Here is a 21,608-nt window from a genome sequence, read left to right on the forward strand (position 1 = left end):
TTATCTGGTGTTTGGTCAAAGGGTTCAAGGGGTCGACAGTGCCTCTATCTGTTACTATATATATATATATATATATATATATATATATATATATATATATATATATATATATATATATATATATAGTACAGAAACCAACATTTCACATTAACAGACTTTTTCTTCTTTAATATAAAGTGTACCACTTACTCTTGGACCTGCGGGACCCTCATCGCCTTTGTCTCCAGGTTCTCCCTGAACAAAAAACATAAGAGACAGAAAAGATACACGTTAGATTTCATCATCCCACTTCATTCTGCTATAGCAGATCCTACATACTATGTCCACTTGATCTGTTTCTGCCACCTTGTTCTCCTTGAAAATATATGTCTTGGGAATTAAATAATTGTAGGATATTACTTTAAGGGGAGAAGGTGGTCAAACTGTGTCTGTGGGTTCTTGTGTAATGTGCTGTTCTATGACGTAAGGAGATGCATTTTCCTTAAAAAAGGAGGTATGCTTCTGAAAAAGAGGAAGGGAGGAAACTGGAGAGGGAGCTCAAGGGGCACTCAAAAAAAGCACAAGACACCGACATGTGTGGATTGGTTTGTGTGCACGCGATTAAAAGTGGTGGATGTACCATTGGAGGATGTCTGTGTGTGAGGTGCTGCCTTTTTTACTACTGAAGCTGGCATCTTCTGCTTCATATTGAGAGATGCTTTAACACCATGATACCTGTGTGAGGCGTTCAATGGCTTCAAGGACAGGATTTGGCCCCAAACTGATGAGAACACTCCATTATGGTTTAAAGAGAAAGTGCACCAATTTTTTCGTCTTTAGACTTTGATGTAACCTGGAATTAGCTGTGGATTACCCAGGCTGGTTGAATCTTTTAGAAGATATATAGGGATAAGGATAATCTGGTAAAAAGGGACTGGGGGTCTATTTATTGTGGGGTAAAAGAGAGGTGTGTACCTGTTTAACATATACAGGTATGTGAATATTAATGTATGTGCTAGTTAATAATCATGTTCTCTCTGTAAGTTAGGTCTTTTTTCTTTTCTTTTCCTTTTCTTTCCACTAGTTCAACTCCATTATAGAGATGGTTATTCAAGAATATATTCCCATTTAAATCATTAGATAGATAGATAGATAGATAGATAGATAGATAGATAGATAGATAGATAGATAGATAGATAGATAGATAGATAGATAGATAGATAGATAGATAGATAGATAGATAGATAGATAGATAGATAGATAGATAGATAGATAGATAGATAGATAGATAGGATACTTTATTAATCCCAATGGGAAAATTATTTATTTTGTTTTCTTTATGTTTGAATTTCTAAAGGGGAATATATGTATAATTGTGTTTGGTTTTCTCTAATATATACACTGCATTTTTTACTGTGTTAATTTGTATGGGTGGTTATTTTCTCTCTTTCCTGGTTTACAGAAAGTCACCATCAGATTAATGGATCAGATAAGAGCTAAGGTTCTATCCATTTCCAAACCTATTGAATTAAACTCTTACTAAGAGTAAGACATTCTTGGATATGTCATAGACCCAATACAATATGGGTACTGAAATAACGGAGCATCAAACCTGAACAAAATCAGAACAAATTTGAATTTCGTTTCAATAGAATTGCATTTTTTTAACTAGCTGCAAAAATGTGTTGTCTTCATCAGCAAAAATCCTCCAAGTATGTAATTTCTCAATCAAGCCTCATCGCTGCTGAATTGTATGCAGAACCTCTTAAATGAAAGTCTGCAATATGAAATTTAATGACAAAGTCTGAATTGCCTTATTTGTAATTTTAAACTGTGGAGCAGAGGGGGAATCAAAGAAAAATGTGTCTTTGTCCCAGACATTATGAACAACACTTTAAAAGCAGCATGTGCCATTGCCCAGGTAAGTCATGTTAAGCTCTGGTCATTTTGTCTGCTAGTTTGGCTTCAGTCTGTTCGAATGTTTCACTTGCTCTGAGCCAGCAGGTGGCACTGATGTGTAAACTGTAGCTCACAGAAAAAAAAAAGAAAATGCTGGAACCCCAAGGATCAAAATTTTCAGTTCTAAAATAGTCTATCTTGTTTGTATGGTTCTAAAGAGTAAAACTATGCAACATTTGGTCCAGATTAGTCAAAAGGTGTAGGATTGTATAAGGAACAGACAGACATTCTATTTTATATTTATGGCTATTTCCTTTCATTGTGGCTCTACTAAAAAAGAAGGTTTTCTCACTCTTTTCTAAATCGTGCAAATCAGCTATGACAAAAATCAGCTATTCAAATTACTATTATTTACACTAAAACAAAAAAAAAATTCCAGAGATGCTTTCACATTAAAATGTTTCCTACTTTTGTTTAAATTAAAATCTAATATTATTAATTGCATGTTTTTTTTTATATCAAATATATTAAATCCCCTGATACAGAGCCTGTATTTAAAAAGGAAACAGTCCTAAATGATGTACCTTTTCGCCTGGTGTTCCAGGAATGCCAGGTACCCCGGGCTCACCCTGTAGGAAAAAAGAACAACACACAGTTTGAGTTCCTTTCAGTCCCCAAGCAGAGTAAACATCATCATATTCTTCCTGTATTTAATTTGTCATTTTTTTTATCTAGTCACTGAGTTGTCATTCATCCAAAAGCTTACTTGAAGGGAAGAAGATCAATGTTATTAGTAAAGAATATAACAGTATTATTTTTGCATTTGAAACCACAGGTTGTCATGCTGCAAGGCTTACCTTAATTCCTCCAGTCCCTGATTGGCCCAACTCTCCCATTTCTCCTTTGTCTCCCTGGACAAGGAAAAGATCAAAAGAATTTTATGGATGGATACATGTAGAGTAAGGCTTTATAACTGAAAAATAAATGGCAAAAATACATGTACAAGCAACAGCAAACATTTAAATCAGTAGAAGTCATCTTTATTGTGTACATGGTCAAAAGGAAGGCTCATAAGGCTGCCAGTTCAGGTTAATCCTTGATTTCTCTTGTAGACCTGAGCAATGCCCCTTCATATCTGGAGACAAATAAAGTTCTATCTATCTATCTAGATGCATATAGTAAGCATATGAAAACATCTGCAGTAAACTCAAATAAATTATAGACATTACATTTACAAAATGACTGCTGAAGCTATCAGGTCCAAGTTAGACAGCTCAGCCACCTTTGATAAGATCTTACCATCTGTCTTTATCTTCAGGGAATCAGTTCTGAATTTCCCTTCAAATATCTTAAATATACTTATTTATATATGTTACCTTTGCTCCCCCTGGACCTTCCAGTCCTCTTTCTCCTTGTAAGCCCATAACTCCTTTGTCTCCCTAAAGAGAAGAAATATCATTTAATATGTATTCTTCAGGATTCTTGTCAGTCCAGAATGTCTCCATTACTGCCAGCCCCATGTGCAAAACTGTGGAGATTCCAGAATTCCAACTGTCACACCTGTGGTCTCCCGTTACATTCCACTTTCCAATCTACAGTAGTCCACAGCCATTATTTCAAGGCCCTATTTTGTCCTTTTAAAGAATGGCTTTCTTCCTGCCATTCGCCCTGTCAAACCTGCAGCACAAAGTCTCATCTTCACAGTAGAAACTGAGACTTGCTTTTTTCTGACCTGCACTGTTAAGCTGTTGTGCTTTGCGGCACGTGTAATCATGCAAGTTGGTGACCCTCAGAAACTTGTCTTCTGATCGGCTTGTGACGATACTTTTGGACGTATTAATTTGTAGCCATTATTGGCTGTAGAATTTTTAAAACGTCCGATCATTTAACTCTTTCAATTCTATGTTGCATCGCTTCTCCATGATCATAAATATAAACCTAACCAAATTGTAGTTTCTTTGAAATTAAACTTGTAGTAGCTCTGTCATATCACCTATGTCCATATTTTCGATCTCTTTTCGCTGTTCCGTTATTTCACTGAGTAATACTTTCCCGTTTGTTATCGCTAATGTGATCTTTACTATCAGCTTTTTGAGACTTTCGAATTTTAGTACTTTCATTATCTCTAACCTGCTCTGCATGTGTATTGCGCCAACGTTTTTGAACCTCTTTACGACGTTCTACTTTGTTTTCTACTCTTTGTCTTTTCTTCTTCTACTGTTTGTCTTTTATTTCTGCCCCCGCTTGGACCTGTTAGGTTTTCAATTCATCTCTTGGCAAAAAGTCTCATCTCGCGGGAAGTGAAATTATCTCTCTGAAAATGTCTCCTCTCGTCTCACTGAAAAAGTCTTGTCCCAAGATTTTTTTATATAATAGAGAGATACTGTTGCCATTTTTGCCCACAATCTATACCCAATAACCTATTATGACAAAGTAAAAATATGTTTTCACAAAGGTTTGCAAATACATTAAAAAATCAAAAACTGGAATTATCTCATTCATAAAAGTATTGAGTGCCTACTGCATAGATGGCACTTTGACAGAAATACCAGGTTTGCATCTTCTTAAGGGAAGACTCTACAAGCTTTGAACACCTGAATTTGGGCAGTTTATCCCATTCTTTCTGGCAAATCCTCCCAATCTCTGTTTGACTGGACGGGAAGCATTTGTAAACTGCCATCTTCAGGTCTCTCCACACATGTTAAGTCTGGGCTATGGCTGGGCCAATCAAGGGCAGTCACAGATTTGTCTCCAAAACCATTCCAGCGTTGTCTTGGCTGGGTTTGTTGGGTTATTGTTGTGAAAGGTGAATGGTCGCCCCAATCTGACGTGGTGTGCACTCTGGATACGGTTTTCTTCGAGGATTCCTCTGTATTTGGCTGCATTCAACCTTCCCTCATTTCTGACCGTCTTTGTTGTCCTTGCCACTGAGAAGCACCCCATAGCATGATGCTGCCACCACCATCCTTCACCACAGGTGATGGTATTAGGCAGGTGATGAGCAGGGCCTGTTCTTCACCAGACATAGTGCTTGGAGTTCTGCCTAAACCGTTCCATTTTTGTCTCATCAGACCAGAGAATCTTTTTCTTCATGCGCTCATGCCATTTACTCAAGAGTGGCTTCCGTCTAGCCAATCTATTTTACATTCCTCACTGATGAGAGTGCTGCTGAAATGGTCATCCTTCTGAAAGGTTCTCCAATCAGCATGGGAGCCTTGAAGCTCTGTTGCAGTGACCATTAGTTTCGTGCTCACTTCCCTGACCAAGGCCCTTTTTGCCCAGTTACTCAGTTTAGCCAGACGGCTGACTCTGGGCAGAGTCCTGGGAGTTCCAAACTTTTCCCATTTCACAATTGTTGAGGTTCCTGGGAAACATTCAATGCTTTAGAAATGGTTTGATCCTCTCCCTGATCTATGCCTCACTGAAATTTGATCGTGGAGAGAGTTTCTTGGACTTCATGGCTTGGTTTTTGTCCAATCAGTTCAGTTTGCCACAGGTGGACTCCAATCAAGTTCTGGAAACATCTCAAGGAGAATTAAAGCAAACAGGAGGCACCTGAGCACAATTTGGAGTGCCAAAGCAAAGGGTCTTAAAACCTCTAAAAGGGGGGGGGGGGGGGGGGTGGTGTGTGGATTTCAGCTTTCGATTTTTAATAAATTTGCAAAACTTTCTGAAAACTAATTTTTTACTTCATTATTATGGACTATTGAGTGTAGACTGGTGGGCACAAATTGCAGATGTGTCTATTTAAAATGAAATCTACAACACAGTAAGGTGTGCAGAAAGCAAAGGGGTCTGATACTTTTAAATCCACTGTACATATCGCTTTGATATCAAATGTCTTTCTTGGTGTTGCAACTTTAAAAGCTGGCAGCGTACGCCATGCCAAGTTTTTTTTTTTTATCATTTTGCATAAAAGAAAGATGTCTGTCATTTAGAAATATTTGACTACCAGCATGTGATTTATTACCCTGGAGGCAGCTCTTGCGGCATGGTAGTCCATGCCAGCAGTGAGCTCACAATGTGTCACTGGCAGACTGATGAAAAATAAACAAATAGAAAGCAGAGCCACATTGGCTTTAATGGGCAGCAGAACCAAGCAGTACCATATGACTTCTCTGAAAGGCATGGCATTGTTTGAGAGAAGCTGGCAGTCTGGTTTTTATTTCTTGATTGTGTGTTTTGGAAAGAACAGGGCTTCAGTAGCACATGAGTACTTTCATGAGCATTCCCACAAACATGAAAAGGCTTCCAGGATTTGAAAAGGAAAGTGGAAAACTCAGGTGGAGAGGCTTGTAAAACCAGCTCCTTGTGTTTCGTCCAGCAGCTCTGTTTACGGAATGCTAGCTGAAGCTTTCACTTGTGCAAAGGTGTGTTGGCTGATTGACAGGAAAATATAAACCAAAAAAGTAATCTTCTGTAAAGCATATGCCAATCTAGCAATGAGGGGCAGCAACATCACACTGAATGAAGGACCTTTCAGGAAAGCTCAAGTCCTGACTTCCAAACCATATCATATGAACAAGATGGCGTTATCTTTGCACTGTTGTTTGTCTAGTTTGCAGGGCCAACTGACTTTCACTTCAACACATCCCTTAATCAGAAGCCATGTCCCATCTTTTACCTATTTTTTAACTTAAATAACCTCGCGCTTTCATAGACCAGTGTTGTACACAGCATTCTGATATCCTCTGATGAAGAAAAGTTCACAGTAATTATGTTGTTAGATTTAAGTGCAGCATTTGACACCATCGATCATTCAATTTTGTTACATAGGCTGGAAAATGACATTGGGCTCACATGCACTGTCCTTGTGTGGTTTAGTTCATATTTAAGAAATAAAATTCAATATGTACAAAACTGTGCTGACAGGACTCTATTATTATACTTAGAAGTTAAATATGGTGTCCTGCAGAGCTCAGTACTTGGACATTTACTGTTTTCACTTTACATGTCTCAGTGGAGAACTTTCATTAGAAAACTTTCTTTCTAGTTTATCTGGAATAGACCGTAAGATGGCATAGGCAAAAAATCTCATTCTGGTTTAATATGTGGGGTTAATTAGAGGGTAGGCAGGGGTAAGTTTCACTCATATATAGATGACATCCAGCTATACCTTTATATACCTTAATTTTAAACACTTCAGTCATGTCTTCTCTTAATCTCCCTTTACTTAAACTGAAAAGGCTCAGCTCTTTTAATCGTTCCTCATAATTCATCCCTTATAGTCATGGAATCAGCCTAGTCGCTCTCCTCTGGACCTTTTTTCCAGTGCTGCTTTGTCCCTTTTGTAGCCTGGAGACCAAAACTTCACACAATACTCCAGATGGGGCCTCACCAGTGATTACAAAGTTTGAGCATAAGCCCTTTGGACTTGTTCTGTACACAGTAGGGCACAATATAACCCAACATTCTATTAGCCTTCTTAACACTGTTAGGCTTCTGAACACTGTCCTGGTAGTTTATAGTCACATTTAGTAAATTCAGGCACTAGGGTTAATGTCATGGCCTATAGAGAGTTGGGGGCTCACATATTCTTGTGATACACTGGGGGGACCTTATTGGAATAAAGTTTGAAAACCACTGCTACAGTGCATCCTTGACACAACTCTCATCACAATGGAGACTTCCACCCTGTAATCATCTGTTTTTCCTAAAAAGATTTAGCAGCCGAAAGAAGACGAAGAAGAATTCATTTGAATTTTATGTCATGACTTGTTACTAACCTTTGGTCCTGGTGGTCCTTCAGGCCCCTGTGGTCCTGGTTCACCATCATCACCCTGGAAAAAAGTTGACATTTCATTTAACAAACACTTTTGACAGGTGAGGTCTACAAAACATTGTGTTTTGAAACAAGTGTTACAAGATTAAGTTACAAAAATTAACCAAAACAAGTACAAATGACTCTAGATTTAGGGCGACCACATTCTTCTTAAAAGAATACCAGAAAACCCATCTGAAGAAGAGGGAGGTTATTAGAGAGTGGGAATTGGGGGGCATCACTCTTCTGCAAATCTGTATAGATATACTTTTATAAGCTCATACATGTGACAACTCTAAAGAATAAAACCAAACAAGTAAAACCTTCAAAGCCACTCGTGTATTTGTACCTTGTTTACAAACTTAAGATTGTGATAATTCTTGTTTTAACCCTGCAATTTCCTTTGAGATTAATACAAAGTTTCTATCTATCTATCTATCTATCTATCTATCTATCTATCTATCTATCTATCTATCTATCTATCTATCTATCTATCTATCTATCTATCTATCTATCTATCCATCCATCCATCCATCCATCCATCCATCCATCCATCCATCCATCCATCCATCTATCTATCCATCCATCCATCCATCCATCCATCCATCCATCATGCCATAACTGGCATCTGAACTGGGATGGAGAATGACACCTTAACTATAAGCCATTATGGACAGACTATGTGGATGGAGGTACAACCCATAAGTGACGACTCTCAGTTCCTATCCCAGTTGGGACAATCAAATAATGGATGTACTGGGAGAGGCTGGTTGTTAAGGGCAGTTTGTCCTCCAGTGTGACAGGATGGAAGTGTTCCTCTGGCAAGGTCCCATTCAGTACTCCTCCAGGGTTCCATGGTACCTGTATTTTGAAAGGGCAGCCCTGTCGGGTCAACAGGTTTCTGCCAGAGTGTGCTGGTTGGGAGAAGGTGTCCCTAATTTGTGGAACTTCTGTATGTCCTGGAAGTGTTTTCTTCAGGAAATATCAGGGCCCCAAAAGTATGAGAAGCCATTGTGCCTCAGAAGATGGTTCAGAGGCAGGAAGCTGTGGACGAGACTCACCTGGAGGAGCAGAGGAAAGGATGTATTATCTATCTATCTATCTATCTATCTATCTATCTATCTATCTATCTATCTATCTATCTATCTATCTATCTATCTATCTATCTATCTATCTATCTATCTATCTATCTATCTATCTATCTATCATAAAGTACTTTATTATTTGTGTAGTTTAAACCAGTGTTTCTCAATCTTTTTGGTGTCGTGACCCACTTTTTACCATGTAAGTGTGTTTGTGTCCCACTGGGCTAGGGGTGGTACTTCTCAGTGAACCGTCAGAGTGGGGGACCCACCGTGACCCACCACTATTATAAGTAATAGTAACTTGTGACCCAGTGGTTGAGAAGCATCACTTTAAACAACACCTTAAACACTTGCTATGGCCTATTGTTGTTACAATGCTATCTAAGGCCACTTTGACACACCTTGCACACGCGATAACTCAGTTGAATTGGAAAGCCATACACAGCCACTTACATCATATTTTATTTCTGCTGCTGAATGAATGCTTGCACAAATTGTGTCTGCTCCTTGTCCTGGCCTATCTGGCACACATACTCTTTTCACTGTTTATATGTATTTTGGTATTGATATGCTGAGTAATTTTTCTGCATCCTCAATGAGAAATAAAACATCTATCTACCTGCACATGTTTACCATATTGGTTTGTTGTCCTCAGAACCTAATTAAACTTTTTTTTCCAGAAATTAAAATTCTCTCTGAAGTACTTTGTTAAATGAGCACAAACACTTAGTCCTATTAATTATGCTAACCATCCCAGAATTGCGCACCTTGATCTGACATTTGTGCAGTTCCTAGTTTGTAACCTTTGCTTCATAAATACAGAATACAGAGGGATTTTTTAATGCATTGAAGGATGTGTGCTCCCTTTCTAAAGTGACTTGCGTACTGCTCTGTTGATGACCTTAGAAATGAGTCATGTTTACAATACTGGACAATTTTTTTTTTTGATATACTTTCTTAACCCTTGAAGAGAAATTGTCTTTTCGCATGACTTTTGCGGGGTCAGAGCATGTGGTCAGCTATTGTACAGCATCCTTGGGGCAAAACTGTCTTAAGGTTATGGGCCTTGGTCAAGGGGCCCAACAGGGTGGGATTCCTTCAGGCAGTATCAGGATTTGAACTGGTAACCTTTCAGATACCAGCACAGATCCTTAGCCACACAGCCACCACTCTGATGAGGAATTTAAAAAAATAAACCAGGACACCAACATTGGGCAAGAAATACGTGACTGCCCTTGAAAATACAGGACATCTGGTAATCTAATAAATAAGGAACCATTAAACCAATTCCAATTGAACACTAGTTAACTTTACCTTAGCTATAAAAAAACCTAGCGTCAAAAAATGTAAAATGAATACCCCAAAACACATGCAAACATATACCTGTGATTTTCAGTTAATTATTTAATTTCACTAGTGGGCTCTGCCCCCTGCTCACTTCGCTCACCCATCCCCAGGTTTGGTTAACCAGATACACAATTTAAAGAGATTGTTATTTTCAAGGGAATTGTTACATATGCATTATTTTCACTTTTACTTTAAAACTTTAGTAAAAACAATATTTGGAATTAACTTTTCTTCAAGATTGCATTAAATTTTGATTCTGTGTTTGGACTTACATCATGACAATGCAACGTATAACTGCCCGTGAGCGAATCTCACTTCCTTCTGTCTAATAAATAAACCGACTTTTTTGAATGTTTGTCCATGCTCTTTCGTCTTCGCTTAGTCGTTGACATGTCATTTAGAACATATAAAATTATTGTCCTGATAAAATTTATAAGAGCTGAGAGCACAGGAAGTGTGCCTGCCAAAAGCATTCACATGACTGAGGTTAGATGACCGTGGTCTTTTTTGAAACTAGTTGTAAGTAGGGTGTGATCTCATGTTAAAAGTCACCGTCTCACAGGACTTCATTCCAAAAAGTTTCTCGGAAAGTCACGTCTCGTCTCCCAAGATTTTTTTTATTATAATAGACAGATAATGCACCTTTCATCGTGAATCGGGTCATTTAACAATTCCATCCACTCATTTTCTGAACCTACCATAGAACCCTCAATCACATCAGATACCCTGTTCATATAAAGACAGCAACCCTGCAAGGGTGTGTGTCTGGACAGTAGACATGTCGGTGTGTCATACATCACATTAAGGACAGGTGGTGCTTGAGATCTGGTTGAAGCACAGTATGATGGGATGCATCGGTAGCCATGCTAGCTGGGTAGACTGCAGTTCCTTATGTAAATAATCACAGCTACTCAGACAACACACTGATTTACTGAGACAAGTAGTATATAGACATATTTCCGCTAGAAGTCATCACATTTATATATAAATCATTCTTATAATATGACTGATCTTCATGTAATAATGAACAACACAACCTGTTTTAGATAATAACACACAACTTATTGGATTGTTTTTGTACATATTGAATACATAATGGGCCCTTGAGCAAGGCCCTTTACCTGAAAAATGTACCAGGGGTGCTGTACAATGGCTAACTCTGTGCTCTGAACCCCAAAAACATCAAGCAAAAAAACAATTTCCCCTTGGAGATTAACAAAGTAAATCAAAATTTAAAAAAAAAGAAAAATTAAAAATTATTCAGACATTCACAGTGTATTATAATTTGCAGAAATGTCTATGAACCCCTAGGCTGAATGCTTTAACAAAAGGTAACAGGAGTCAGAAGTCAGCAGACCTTGAGTCCAGCAAATTAAATGAGACTGGAGGTGTGGCTTAGACTACTTTGACCAATAAAAACAGACTTAGTGAGCCTACAATTCATAAGAAGCATCTGCTGATGGGAAGCATGTCTCATAAAAAAGATCTCTTAGAAGATCTACAAATCAAGAACGGTTAATTTGTATAAAGCGAGAAAGACTTTATATATTCATCAGTGCACAGTTAGATAAGCTCCGGTGGGCTGGCGCTCTGCCTGGGGCTTGTTCCTGCCTTGCACCCTGTGTTGCCTGAGATTGGCTCCAGCAGACCCCCCGTGACCCTGTAGTTAGGATATAGCGGGTTGGAAAATGACTGACTGACTAACAGTTAGATAAGTTGTGAATTAATGGAGACCATTTAGTACTGTAGTTACTCTCCCAGAATGGTCAAAAGAACTCTAGAGTAACATCTAAAGGCTTGAAGGAAAACATTGAACAGACATGGTATCCATGGCAGAACACCAAAGAGGGAGTTGGTGTTTTCCAAAGTTTGCCAAAGGGATCACCATGACACTTCACAATACTACTGGGAAATGATTTTATGGACTGATGAAACTAAGGTTTAATTTGACAGGAGGAGTATGTGGCAGTACATATGGCATAAAAATGGCCACAACATAATATGAAAACATCATCACACCAGTGACGTATGGTGAGAGTGTCATGATTTGGGGGTTGCTTTGTTGCTTTGGGGGTCTGCACTGCTTGCTATCATTTAAGGAAAATGAATTCCTACATTTATCAAGGTGTCCTACAGGATAATGTCAGCATGGTTGTCTGCTAGCTGAAGCTCAGCAGATGCTGGGTGATGCAGCAGAACAATGATCCTAAATAGTCAAAGTAAATCTACCACAGAAGGGTTTCAAAAATAGAGTGGCCCAGTCAGAGCCCAATGGAGATACTGTGGAATGACCTCAAGATGTCATTAGACATCTTAAAAATATTTGATGTTATCGCTGTCAAAGGAGGTTCAACCAGACATTGACTTTACTCTTTCCCCAGCACACTGTGCATGATTTATGGATTTGGATGCTCCAGTGATGATTTAGGGGTATCATATTTAAGGGGGGTGAATTCTTATGCAATCAAAGATTGAGCCTTTTTCTGCAGTTCAGTGTCAAAAACTGTGATTCAATGTTTTATAATAATAAAATGGGAAAACTTACAAGGGTACCATATGGTAGTGCAATGGCTAGCCCTGCTTCCTCACAATTTCAGGGTCCTTGCTTCAAATAAAGACCCAGTCACTGTATGTATTGAGTGTTCATGCTCTTCTCTTCTCTGTATCCCTAACAGTGTACTGTGCATTTTTCCACTTACCAATGACTTTCAGATTCGATTTACTTGCAGGTATAAATTCAGTAAGTGTAGTGTGTGCATGTGTGTGCTGTGTGACTGGACAGTTTAGTGCCAATTCTGAATTTGCCAGTGTTTGCCTAAACTGGCCCCATGATGGAATGGTGCCCCATTCCCATTGGCTGCCGGCACTAGCTCTGTCCTGGTGAACCTGAACTGGTTTAAGTAGGTTTAGTAATGAACTGAACAAAGTATCTTTGAAAGTGTAGCTGTTGCGCTTTTGAGCTGCAGCTTTAGAATCATCCATCATTTCTGTATTCCCCCCATATTAGAGGAAGGGGGAGAACAGAAATTAATAACAGAAACAATTTTTAGGTCCAATTCTAATGCAGCATTTAAGAAAAAAAGCCATAGCACGTTGATCAGGCTGAGTAACTCTGAACAGCTTTTCCAAAGTCCATATGTGCTCAGCGCTATTCGCATGGGACTCGTCCAGCCAGAGATCATCTGTTATGATCATGTAATTATTACAAAGTGGCAGCTCTAGTGCACCCCATTAGGCTGCTCCCTGACATCTCATTAATCTATCTGTTCAATTCAACGGATCTATAAAGCTCCTTGAGATAAATAGCAACATGAATGGTACAACATAAAATACAGATTAAGAAGTGTATTTTTTATTTAATATGTGAACATTCATTGACGGTAGTAGGCCAGATATAACTGAACTAAAAAAGAGAGCAACAGTTTACTTGTAAGAAAAATGCAAAATACATACAGGTACCACTAAAGCAAATGTTCATTATGAGGCTTGTCAATATACAAACATAATAAATAAATTGGATCTTTAATTCGTTGCATTAAAATATAAACTGTGGATTCATAAAGTATTTCAGACCCTTTCACTTTTCTAATGTTTTGGACAAAGACACATTTTTTTTTCTTGATTTATCTCTTTGTTCCAGTTTAAAATTACAAATCAAACAATTCAGACATTATGATTAAAGTGCACATTGCAGACTTCCATTTTAGGGTTATGCCATGTAGAAATGACAACACTTTTTCTACACAGTCACTCATTTCAGGGCACCATAATGTTTGGCACAATTGCCATCACAGGTGTTTTATTTGAGATATAATTTTAAAATATACACTTAAAAGTTCATATGCTACATTATATTGAATGATATTTCCACAATGTTTTTGGTTTATTTCTACATATTTCATGTAAGTAAGGGGTGTGAGGTGTTTTTGCTTTCAATTTCACAAAAAAAAACTTTTGAAATGAAGATTCTTGGACTGTGGAAATTTTTTGCATGCATGTCACACTCACTGCATGAATCCTTCTATAAATCCAAAGCCTTAGACTTTGAAAACGTTGGAAAAGTGCAGCTACAGCACCACTCATTGGTGTTATCAAAAGGTGAATTACAAATCAACCAAGAATGCACTGCTGTAGCACACAAGAGGACAAGGACGATTGTGAAGTGGTAAGTAATAATGTACTACTGAACCTAACATGTTTGTCTTTGGGATATGGAAGTAAAATAAAATGACTGGAGAACATTCACAAAAATACAGGTGCAAATGTGGGCCAGCTCCATAGAGGTGTGAAGAAAGCATTCTTCAGATATAATAATAGGAATAATTCTTTACATTAATATAGCACTTTTCTCACTACTCAAAGTGCTCCAGTATGTGTGTTGAGCCACTTCAAGTACCACTAATGTGTAGCATCCACCTGGACAATGTAACTGGAGCCATTTTTGCGCTAGTACGCCTACCACGCTTTAGCTGATAGGTAGTGAAGAGGTGAGTGAGACAGCCAATTAGAGACAGGGAATAATTAGGTGGCCAGAATGACTAGGCCGTGGTGGACAATTTAGCCTGAACATCGGAATCCACCCCACTCTTTATGAAGGATGCCCATGGATCTTTAATGACCACAGAGAGTCAGGACCTTGGTTTTACATCACGTGTGAAGGATGGCGCCATTTTTACAGCACAGTGTTCCCATCACAGTACTAAGGCATTAGGATCCACACAAAGACCTCATAGGGTAAGCGCCCCCTACTGGCCCCACCAACACCTCTTCCAGTTGCAACCCAAGCTTTTCCTGGATGGTCTCCCATCTAAGTACTGGCCAGACCCGAACATGCTTAGCTTCAGGTGGATGTTCAGTTCTGAAGTGCATGTGGTATGGCTGTGATTTGCATATGCAATATCAAATTATTTTGTAATTTTAAAATATTCTCTACTGTATATTGGCCAATAAAGCTGCTATTTGAAACAAAGGCCATATTAGTAGTCTTTCTCGCTGTAAGTGATCAGACTGGGTTCAGACAGTTTGTTTTTTGCATAGCTTGTCTTGAAGGTGGAATGAATTAAAGAACATTTGAGTCATATGTCTTGAGCGAGGCCACACACGTAGGAATTCAAGCTCAGCGCCCAGTAGCTATTTAAGATGTTGCTGCACTTTCTTACCCGATCATCATTTGACGAAATCCTAGGGCCACTTTCCTCAGAAGCAGTCAATCACAACTTTTCATTATATTGATGAATATCCCTACCTTTCTTCCTTGAATTCCAGCTTCGCCCTATGGAAAAACAAAAAGAGAGGGAGACGTAAGGATAGAGTATATGAGATAGTCTTCTCCAGAGTTATAATGCACAATGTAATTTCATAAATAGTTTACTGTATTGTGGGCACTTTCAATATATAGCTTAGCCTCTCCTATACAGTGTATATAATAAGTACTTACCCCCTTGGAAGTTTTGCCATTTTATTCTTATACTAGCTGGGCTGCCCATCTAAGACAAATTGAAATCTAAGTAATCAAAGTAGACCTTGGCATTAAGGTATGAAGTGCATCATCTATTGTAATGTATGTAGTAATAAAAAACATTGCATTTGTCATTCCAACAGATGGCTCATCAGAAACATTTGTTGTAATAAAAGGCACAATAGATGGCACATTAGAAACATTTGTATCAATGCCATTTATTACACAAATGTTTCTGATGTGCCATCTGTTGGAATGACAGAGATGTACCAACTGGACGGACATATACCCCTTTATTAAGGTGGACACAGGAATGAAACACAGTGCATTTAATTTGCCATTTTCAATACTAATCAAAAGAAAACAACTCTTTAATATTAAAGTGAAAACAGATCTGTACAAAGTGATCTAATTTAACTACAAATATAAAACACAAAATAATTCATTGCATCAGTATTGACCTCCTTGAAGTCAGTATTTACTAGATGGAAGCCATGCCAGCCTTGTGTCTCTCTCTCTCTCTAGTTTCTGTAATTTCCCCTTGGGATTAATAAAGTATCTATCTATCTATCTATCTATCTATCTATCTATCTATCTATCTATCTATCTATCTATCTATCTATCTATCTATCTATCTATCTATCTATCTATCTATCAGCTCTGCCATTTCTCCCAGCCTTCCTCTTTGCCAAACTGCTCGAGCTTTTTCACGTGTCATGGGGATTGTGAGCAAACAGCCTTTGTCATATCCATTCATGGATTCTCCATAGCATTGAGATCTGAACTCTGACTCTGCCACTCCAGGACTTCAGGACATTTACATTGTGATTTTGAAGCCATTTCTATATAGTTTTAGCTTTATAGTTGGGCTCATTTTGATTTACAACAAATCTACTCCTAAAGCACAGGTTTCTTGCAGACTGCATCAGGCTTTCCTTCAGGATTTCCCCATTTTTTTTTTTTGCTGCATTAATTTTACCTCACAACTCTTCCAGGGCTTGCTGCTGAGAAACATCATCACAGTTAGACGGGGTCACCATCACGCTTCACAGTAGGGATGGTATGCTTTTGATAATGGGCACTTTTCAGACCATAGAACCTTCTTCCAACTGACTTCAGAGTCTATCATCTGCCTTCTGCTGAGACGGGCATTTCTTCTCTTTGCCACTCTCCCATAGAGCTGCCACTGGTAAAGCACCCAAGCAGAGTTGTTTTCTGTACATTCTTTCTAATATCAGCCACTGTAGCTTGTGACTCCTTCAGAGTTCTCAGAAGTCTCTTGGTGGTCTTCCTCATTTGACTTCTTCATTTATTCTGGACGGCCTGCTCTAGCAGATATTTCAGCTCTTCCGTGCTCTTTCCATTTCTTCATCATTGATTTAACTGGATGTTCAGTGACTTGGAGATTTTACTGACTTCTCCTTATTTGTGCTTTTCATGTGTTGCTTGCTGTGTTCTTCTGCCTTCATTGTGTAGGTTAGGGCACCATACTGACTTGCCACAAGTTGTTCCATTCACATTCAGGTGCATTCAGACTATAATCAAGTGAAACCCCAGACAGGTGACCTCCATTGAACTAATTCTGTGACTTTCAAAACCAGTGGGCTGCACCAGTGACAATTTACGGCTGTCACACTAAAGCAGATGAATACTTATGTGACCATTATGTGTTTCTAATTACTTTAGATAACTTTGTACAGATCTGTTTTCATTTTGACATTAAAGAGTCTTTCTCTGTTGATCATTGTGAAAAAAAACAAATCGACTGTGATTTAATGTTGGATAACAATAAAATGTGAAAACTTCTAAGGGGCAAATACTTTTTATAGGCACTGTATTCAGGCAGTTGTGTTAAATAGAGAAGAATCCTGGATGGGATACTAGTGTGTTGGGATGCATTCTCATGCAAGTTCGGATTCTACAAATTAGCCCAAAATGTATGTGAAGCATAACCAGAGTCAAAAAGAACACCACAGTAGATATGGTAAGACTGTAAACAGGCTGAATAATAAACCCTAATCACCATCCATCCATCCATTATCCAACCCGCTATATCCTAACTACAGGGTCATGGTGGTCTGCTGGAGCCAATCCCAGCCAACACAGGGCGCAAGGCAGGAAACAAACCCTGGGCAGGGCGACAGCCCACCGCAGCAGCGAAGCAGCAGCGCTACCCACCGCGCCGCCCAAACCCCAATCACAGGAGCTATAAATACAAATTATAGACTGAGTGGGATTTTTAAATTAATAAAATATTAATTTAGCACATTATTTAATGAATATATTCATACATACATCCTCAAACCCACTTAATGCTCAGACTTATTGTAAAGATGAGGTTTCACCCATAGTCCATCCATCCATTGATTAATTCATTTTGTGATCTGCTTGTCTAAATCAGCAGTATTGCGTGCAAGTAGGAACTGACACCAGATGGGAAATTTTCAGATACTTCCAATTTTACTATCACTGTGTCTCTTTTCACTTTTAAATTTTGCTACATTTTGAGAAGTGATACAAGTTTCACTTTAAACCAAATTAAATGAATAAACAAAACTTGTATACAACAAAATAGTAAATAAACCTGAATATACAGTAATTATAGAAAAACACAATACCTTGAGTCCTGGAGGCCCTCTGGGACCCTGTAAATCAGACATAATTATTCAGAATGTTTATGCAGCCACACACTTAACACATTTAAAATGAACTCTTTACTTTTTAACACCCCTCATTCATTTACTTCACCTACTGGGTTCATGCAAATATCCTTACAAATTTTACATTTCTGTTAATCTTCATATATTAGAATAAAAGAAGGTTGCTTCATTCAAATGATGGATACGGGACTGGACTTCAATGGTCAGTGTAAGTAAAAATGTTCTTGAAATTAGCTGTGTGTTTAACACGGACATCATGACTTAATTTGTACTAGCATATATAAATTAGAAAATAAGATCATATATAATATTTAACTTTACATATAAGAAGTCTTATTTCTTTTAACTAGGTTTCACCTATGACTCTTAATGATTAACTAGCTTGGAACTTTACATAATATATAATACAGAGGTATGTTCTGGACCATACCATTTATCTGGATGCTGATCGGTGTGTTTGAAATGTTTTGCAGTCATTATATGTAAACTAGCTGTGTAGGTCCGTGTTGTAAAAAGCCTGGGCTCCTAGAAACCATGGATTCTGGCACTTCAATCAATCCATCGCATCGGTTGTGCATTAGCGGCTAAGTGAAGTTCTCTTTCCACTGCGGTTTCGTTTGCTGATGTGCTCACCTCGCTTGCGTATTAGCGGCTAAACGAGTTTCTCTTTTCTTGGCAGTTTCACTTTGGTTGCCTTCTTGCCTCGCACTTCCAGGCCGGACAGACAGACAGACACACTTCCACGCATAGACATTTATATATATAAGATGAACACGTAGTGAGTGCCACATGTACTATTTGCCTTTTCTTAGTTTGCCCTCTCCTTAAATGTACACCTGGGTAAATGAGTTAATGTGGATTTGCTTCTAAATGGGGATCTGTACCTTTAAGAAGGAGACACTGTATGGACAAAGTTGCCCTAAAGGGGATTTGACCAGGAAAGGTATGAGGAGAGAGAAAGAAAGAGAAACATCGGGGGTGAAGCAAAAAGCAACAGTGTGCTAGCACTGGAGCCATCTTTTGGAAGTTCTGTCCAGTGCTACAAGTGAGACGTGTCTCAGAAGACAAACATTTTTTTCTGGAGCACCCAGCTACGTTTCTGGTAGGACAGAACGTGAATAGTACTTGAGTCAGCTTGCTGGGGATTCCTTCCTGCTTCATTCAACCTCTTACTGAACATTAAGGATAGTAAAAGTACTGCATTATTATTGGTGAAATGGGTTAATAATAGCAATTGCACCCTAATTTCTAGCTTTGTTCTGGCAATGTATCTGTTGTTTGGGGTTTCGTGTTGAAAACTATTTGTAAAGTTGTAAATACACATTTTCAATTCTTTACTGCTGTTCACTGAGTGCTGGTCTGGGATTTTGTGGTGAGTAGGTTAAACAAGGATGAGTGCAGGTCACTGAAACCCAAACAGATATTTACTAAGTATTGCTGCTGCTATGATAGTGGTATTCTGATCGTACAGCTGCTCTGGGCTTGGTCAGACTCCAGGGGTAGCGGTACAAACATAGTTATTTATGTAAAGGAAACTTTCTGTTAAGATTTCTTCAGTCTGCTATGCTGCATTAACAAGAACATGTGGGACTCCACATGTAGGTGTAAATAAAGGACATCCCTATTTGAAGTTAATGTATAACAATGGCTCACGACTCTCTTTTATTTACTAAGTGTTTTCCGCAACAGTAGTGCAGCCATTGCAGATTCAATCCCTGCCTATAATTTAACATATAAACAGCTGTAACATATACTAACTGGCCACATTATTAGGACCACCTGTTTTTAATGCAAATAGTCTGCCCCTCCAAACAGCTCAGTCATTATGCCATATAGATATAGATGAAAGATTTAGTTGGTTTTCAGTCAAATGTTAGAATGGGCAAGACGTGTGATCTAAGCAACTTTGACTCTGGTATGATTACACTGGACAAACATTCGTTTTTCGAAAGTTTTGCTTCCTGAAAAACATCTTTGGTGATTACGAAAGATAGCTTCTATCCCTTTTTGCTCTTCTGAGCATTTTCCTCTGTTTTTCCTATTCTTCCTTTATAAAGATTCTTTGTTGCTCTTCTCTTTACAAGCCAAGGCAATAATATAATTCTCTCTCCTGTGGGCCATTTTTTATATATTTTGGGAAATTTCTGCATATTTTAGATCGTTAAACCAGTTTTCCCCACTTTGGGCCTAGCCAGAAGGTAGTAGTATGGAGCAAGCTGGATTGGGTGTGCCTCACCTGGGCATGCTAGTGAAGGTACTGGCCTGCCTTTATAGACTTTTGTTTGAAGGTTTCAATCATGTTTGTGACTCCTTCTCACAATAGTTACCAAATGTTGATGAGCATGTCCACAAACAACCTACTATATTTGACACTTTATTAAGTGTAGCCAAGTTTGTTTTTGCAGTTTCAAATCTGAATGGCAACTTAAAAGTGGTAAACATAAGAAGAACACAAGACATTTGATAAACGAGCACAGACCGTTCAGTTGTTGCTCATTAGTTTAGCTAATAGCTAATCAGGCCCCATATCTCATCCAGATAGTTCTTAAAGGTTATCATGGTTTTTGTTTCAATGCCATGGATTGGTAGTTTGTTCAAGATTCCCACAACTCTTTGTGTAAAGAAGTGCTTTCTCTCTGTAGTCCTAAATGCACTTCTCCTTACTTTCCACTGATGTCCTCTAGTACGGGATTCACTTTTGAGATGAAAGAATTCTACTGGGCCTACTTTATCAATGTATCTGAGAAGTGTGAAGACCTGAATTAGGTTCCTATGTACCGTACTTTGCTCAAGACTAAAAAGTTTTAATTTTTTGAGTATGTCAGAGTAGGACATGTGCTTAAGTCCTGTAAGGTCTTTGGTTGTTCTCCTGTGTACAGCTTCAAGTGCTGCTATGTCTTTCTTGTACTGTGGTGACCAGATCTGCACACAGTATTCCAGATATGGTTTCACTAGTGCACTGCATAGTCTGAGCATAAGATCCCTTGATTTATATTCAACGGTTTTTTGGTGATATAACCTAACATTTTACTTGTCTTTTTAATTGTTTCTGCACATTGCTTAGATGATGACATTGTAGTGTCAACATAAACCCCTAAATCCGTTTCAGAGGTTGCTTCCTGTAGCTTAGTGTCTTCCATCTTGTACTTACAATTGACAATCATTTTGCCCACGTGTAGCACGTTGCACTTTTTTAAGTGTTCTGTAGCTTGACTAAATCTTTCTGAATTGTTTTGCTGCCTCCTTAGTGTTTGCCATTGGTCCAACTTTAGTGTTATCTGCAGATTTCTTAGTCTACTAATTTAAGCTAAAATTAATATCATTAATAGAAATCAGCAAAAGTAATGGGGGTCCAAGGACAAACCCCTGAAGGATGCCACTGATGACCTCACTCATGTGGAGTATTCTCTTCCTATGTG

General features: G+C 38.4%; 1 protein-coding gene across 1 annotated transcript in view; it reads right to left on the reverse strand.

Moving 5' to 3' along the window:
- Positions 1 to 21,608, reverse strand: part of col23a1a (collagen type XXIII alpha 1 chain a) — a 91,466-nt gene that overhangs the window by 23,712 nt on the left and 46,146 nt on the right. The window contains exons 8-14 of the mRNA XM_028813103.2: positions 18,148 to 18,174; positions 15,317 to 15,343; positions 7,605 to 7,658; positions 3,255 to 3,317; positions 2,736 to 2,789; positions 2,463 to 2,507; positions 190 to 234 (exon numbers count right to left, since the gene is read on the reverse strand). Coding sequence (XP_028668936.2) covers positions 190 to 234; positions 2,463 to 2,507; positions 2,736 to 2,789; positions 3,255 to 3,302 — 192 coding nt within the window. The 5' untranslated portion in view covers positions 3,303 to 3,317; positions 7,605 to 7,658; positions 15,317 to 15,343; positions 18,148 to 18,174. The remainder of the gene's footprint in view (positions 1 to 189; positions 235 to 2,462; positions 2,508 to 2,735; positions 2,790 to 3,254; positions 3,318 to 7,604; positions 7,659 to 15,316; positions 15,344 to 18,147; positions 18,175 to 21,608) is intronic.

This window comes from Erpetoichthys calabaricus, chromosome 11 (genome assembly GCF_900747795.2).
Source record: "Erpetoichthys calabaricus chromosome 11, fErpCal1.3, whole genome shotgun sequence".
In the NCBI taxonomy this organism is placed as follows: Eukaryota; Metazoa; Chordata; class Cladistia; order Polypteriformes; family Polypteridae; genus Erpetoichthys; species Erpetoichthys calabaricus.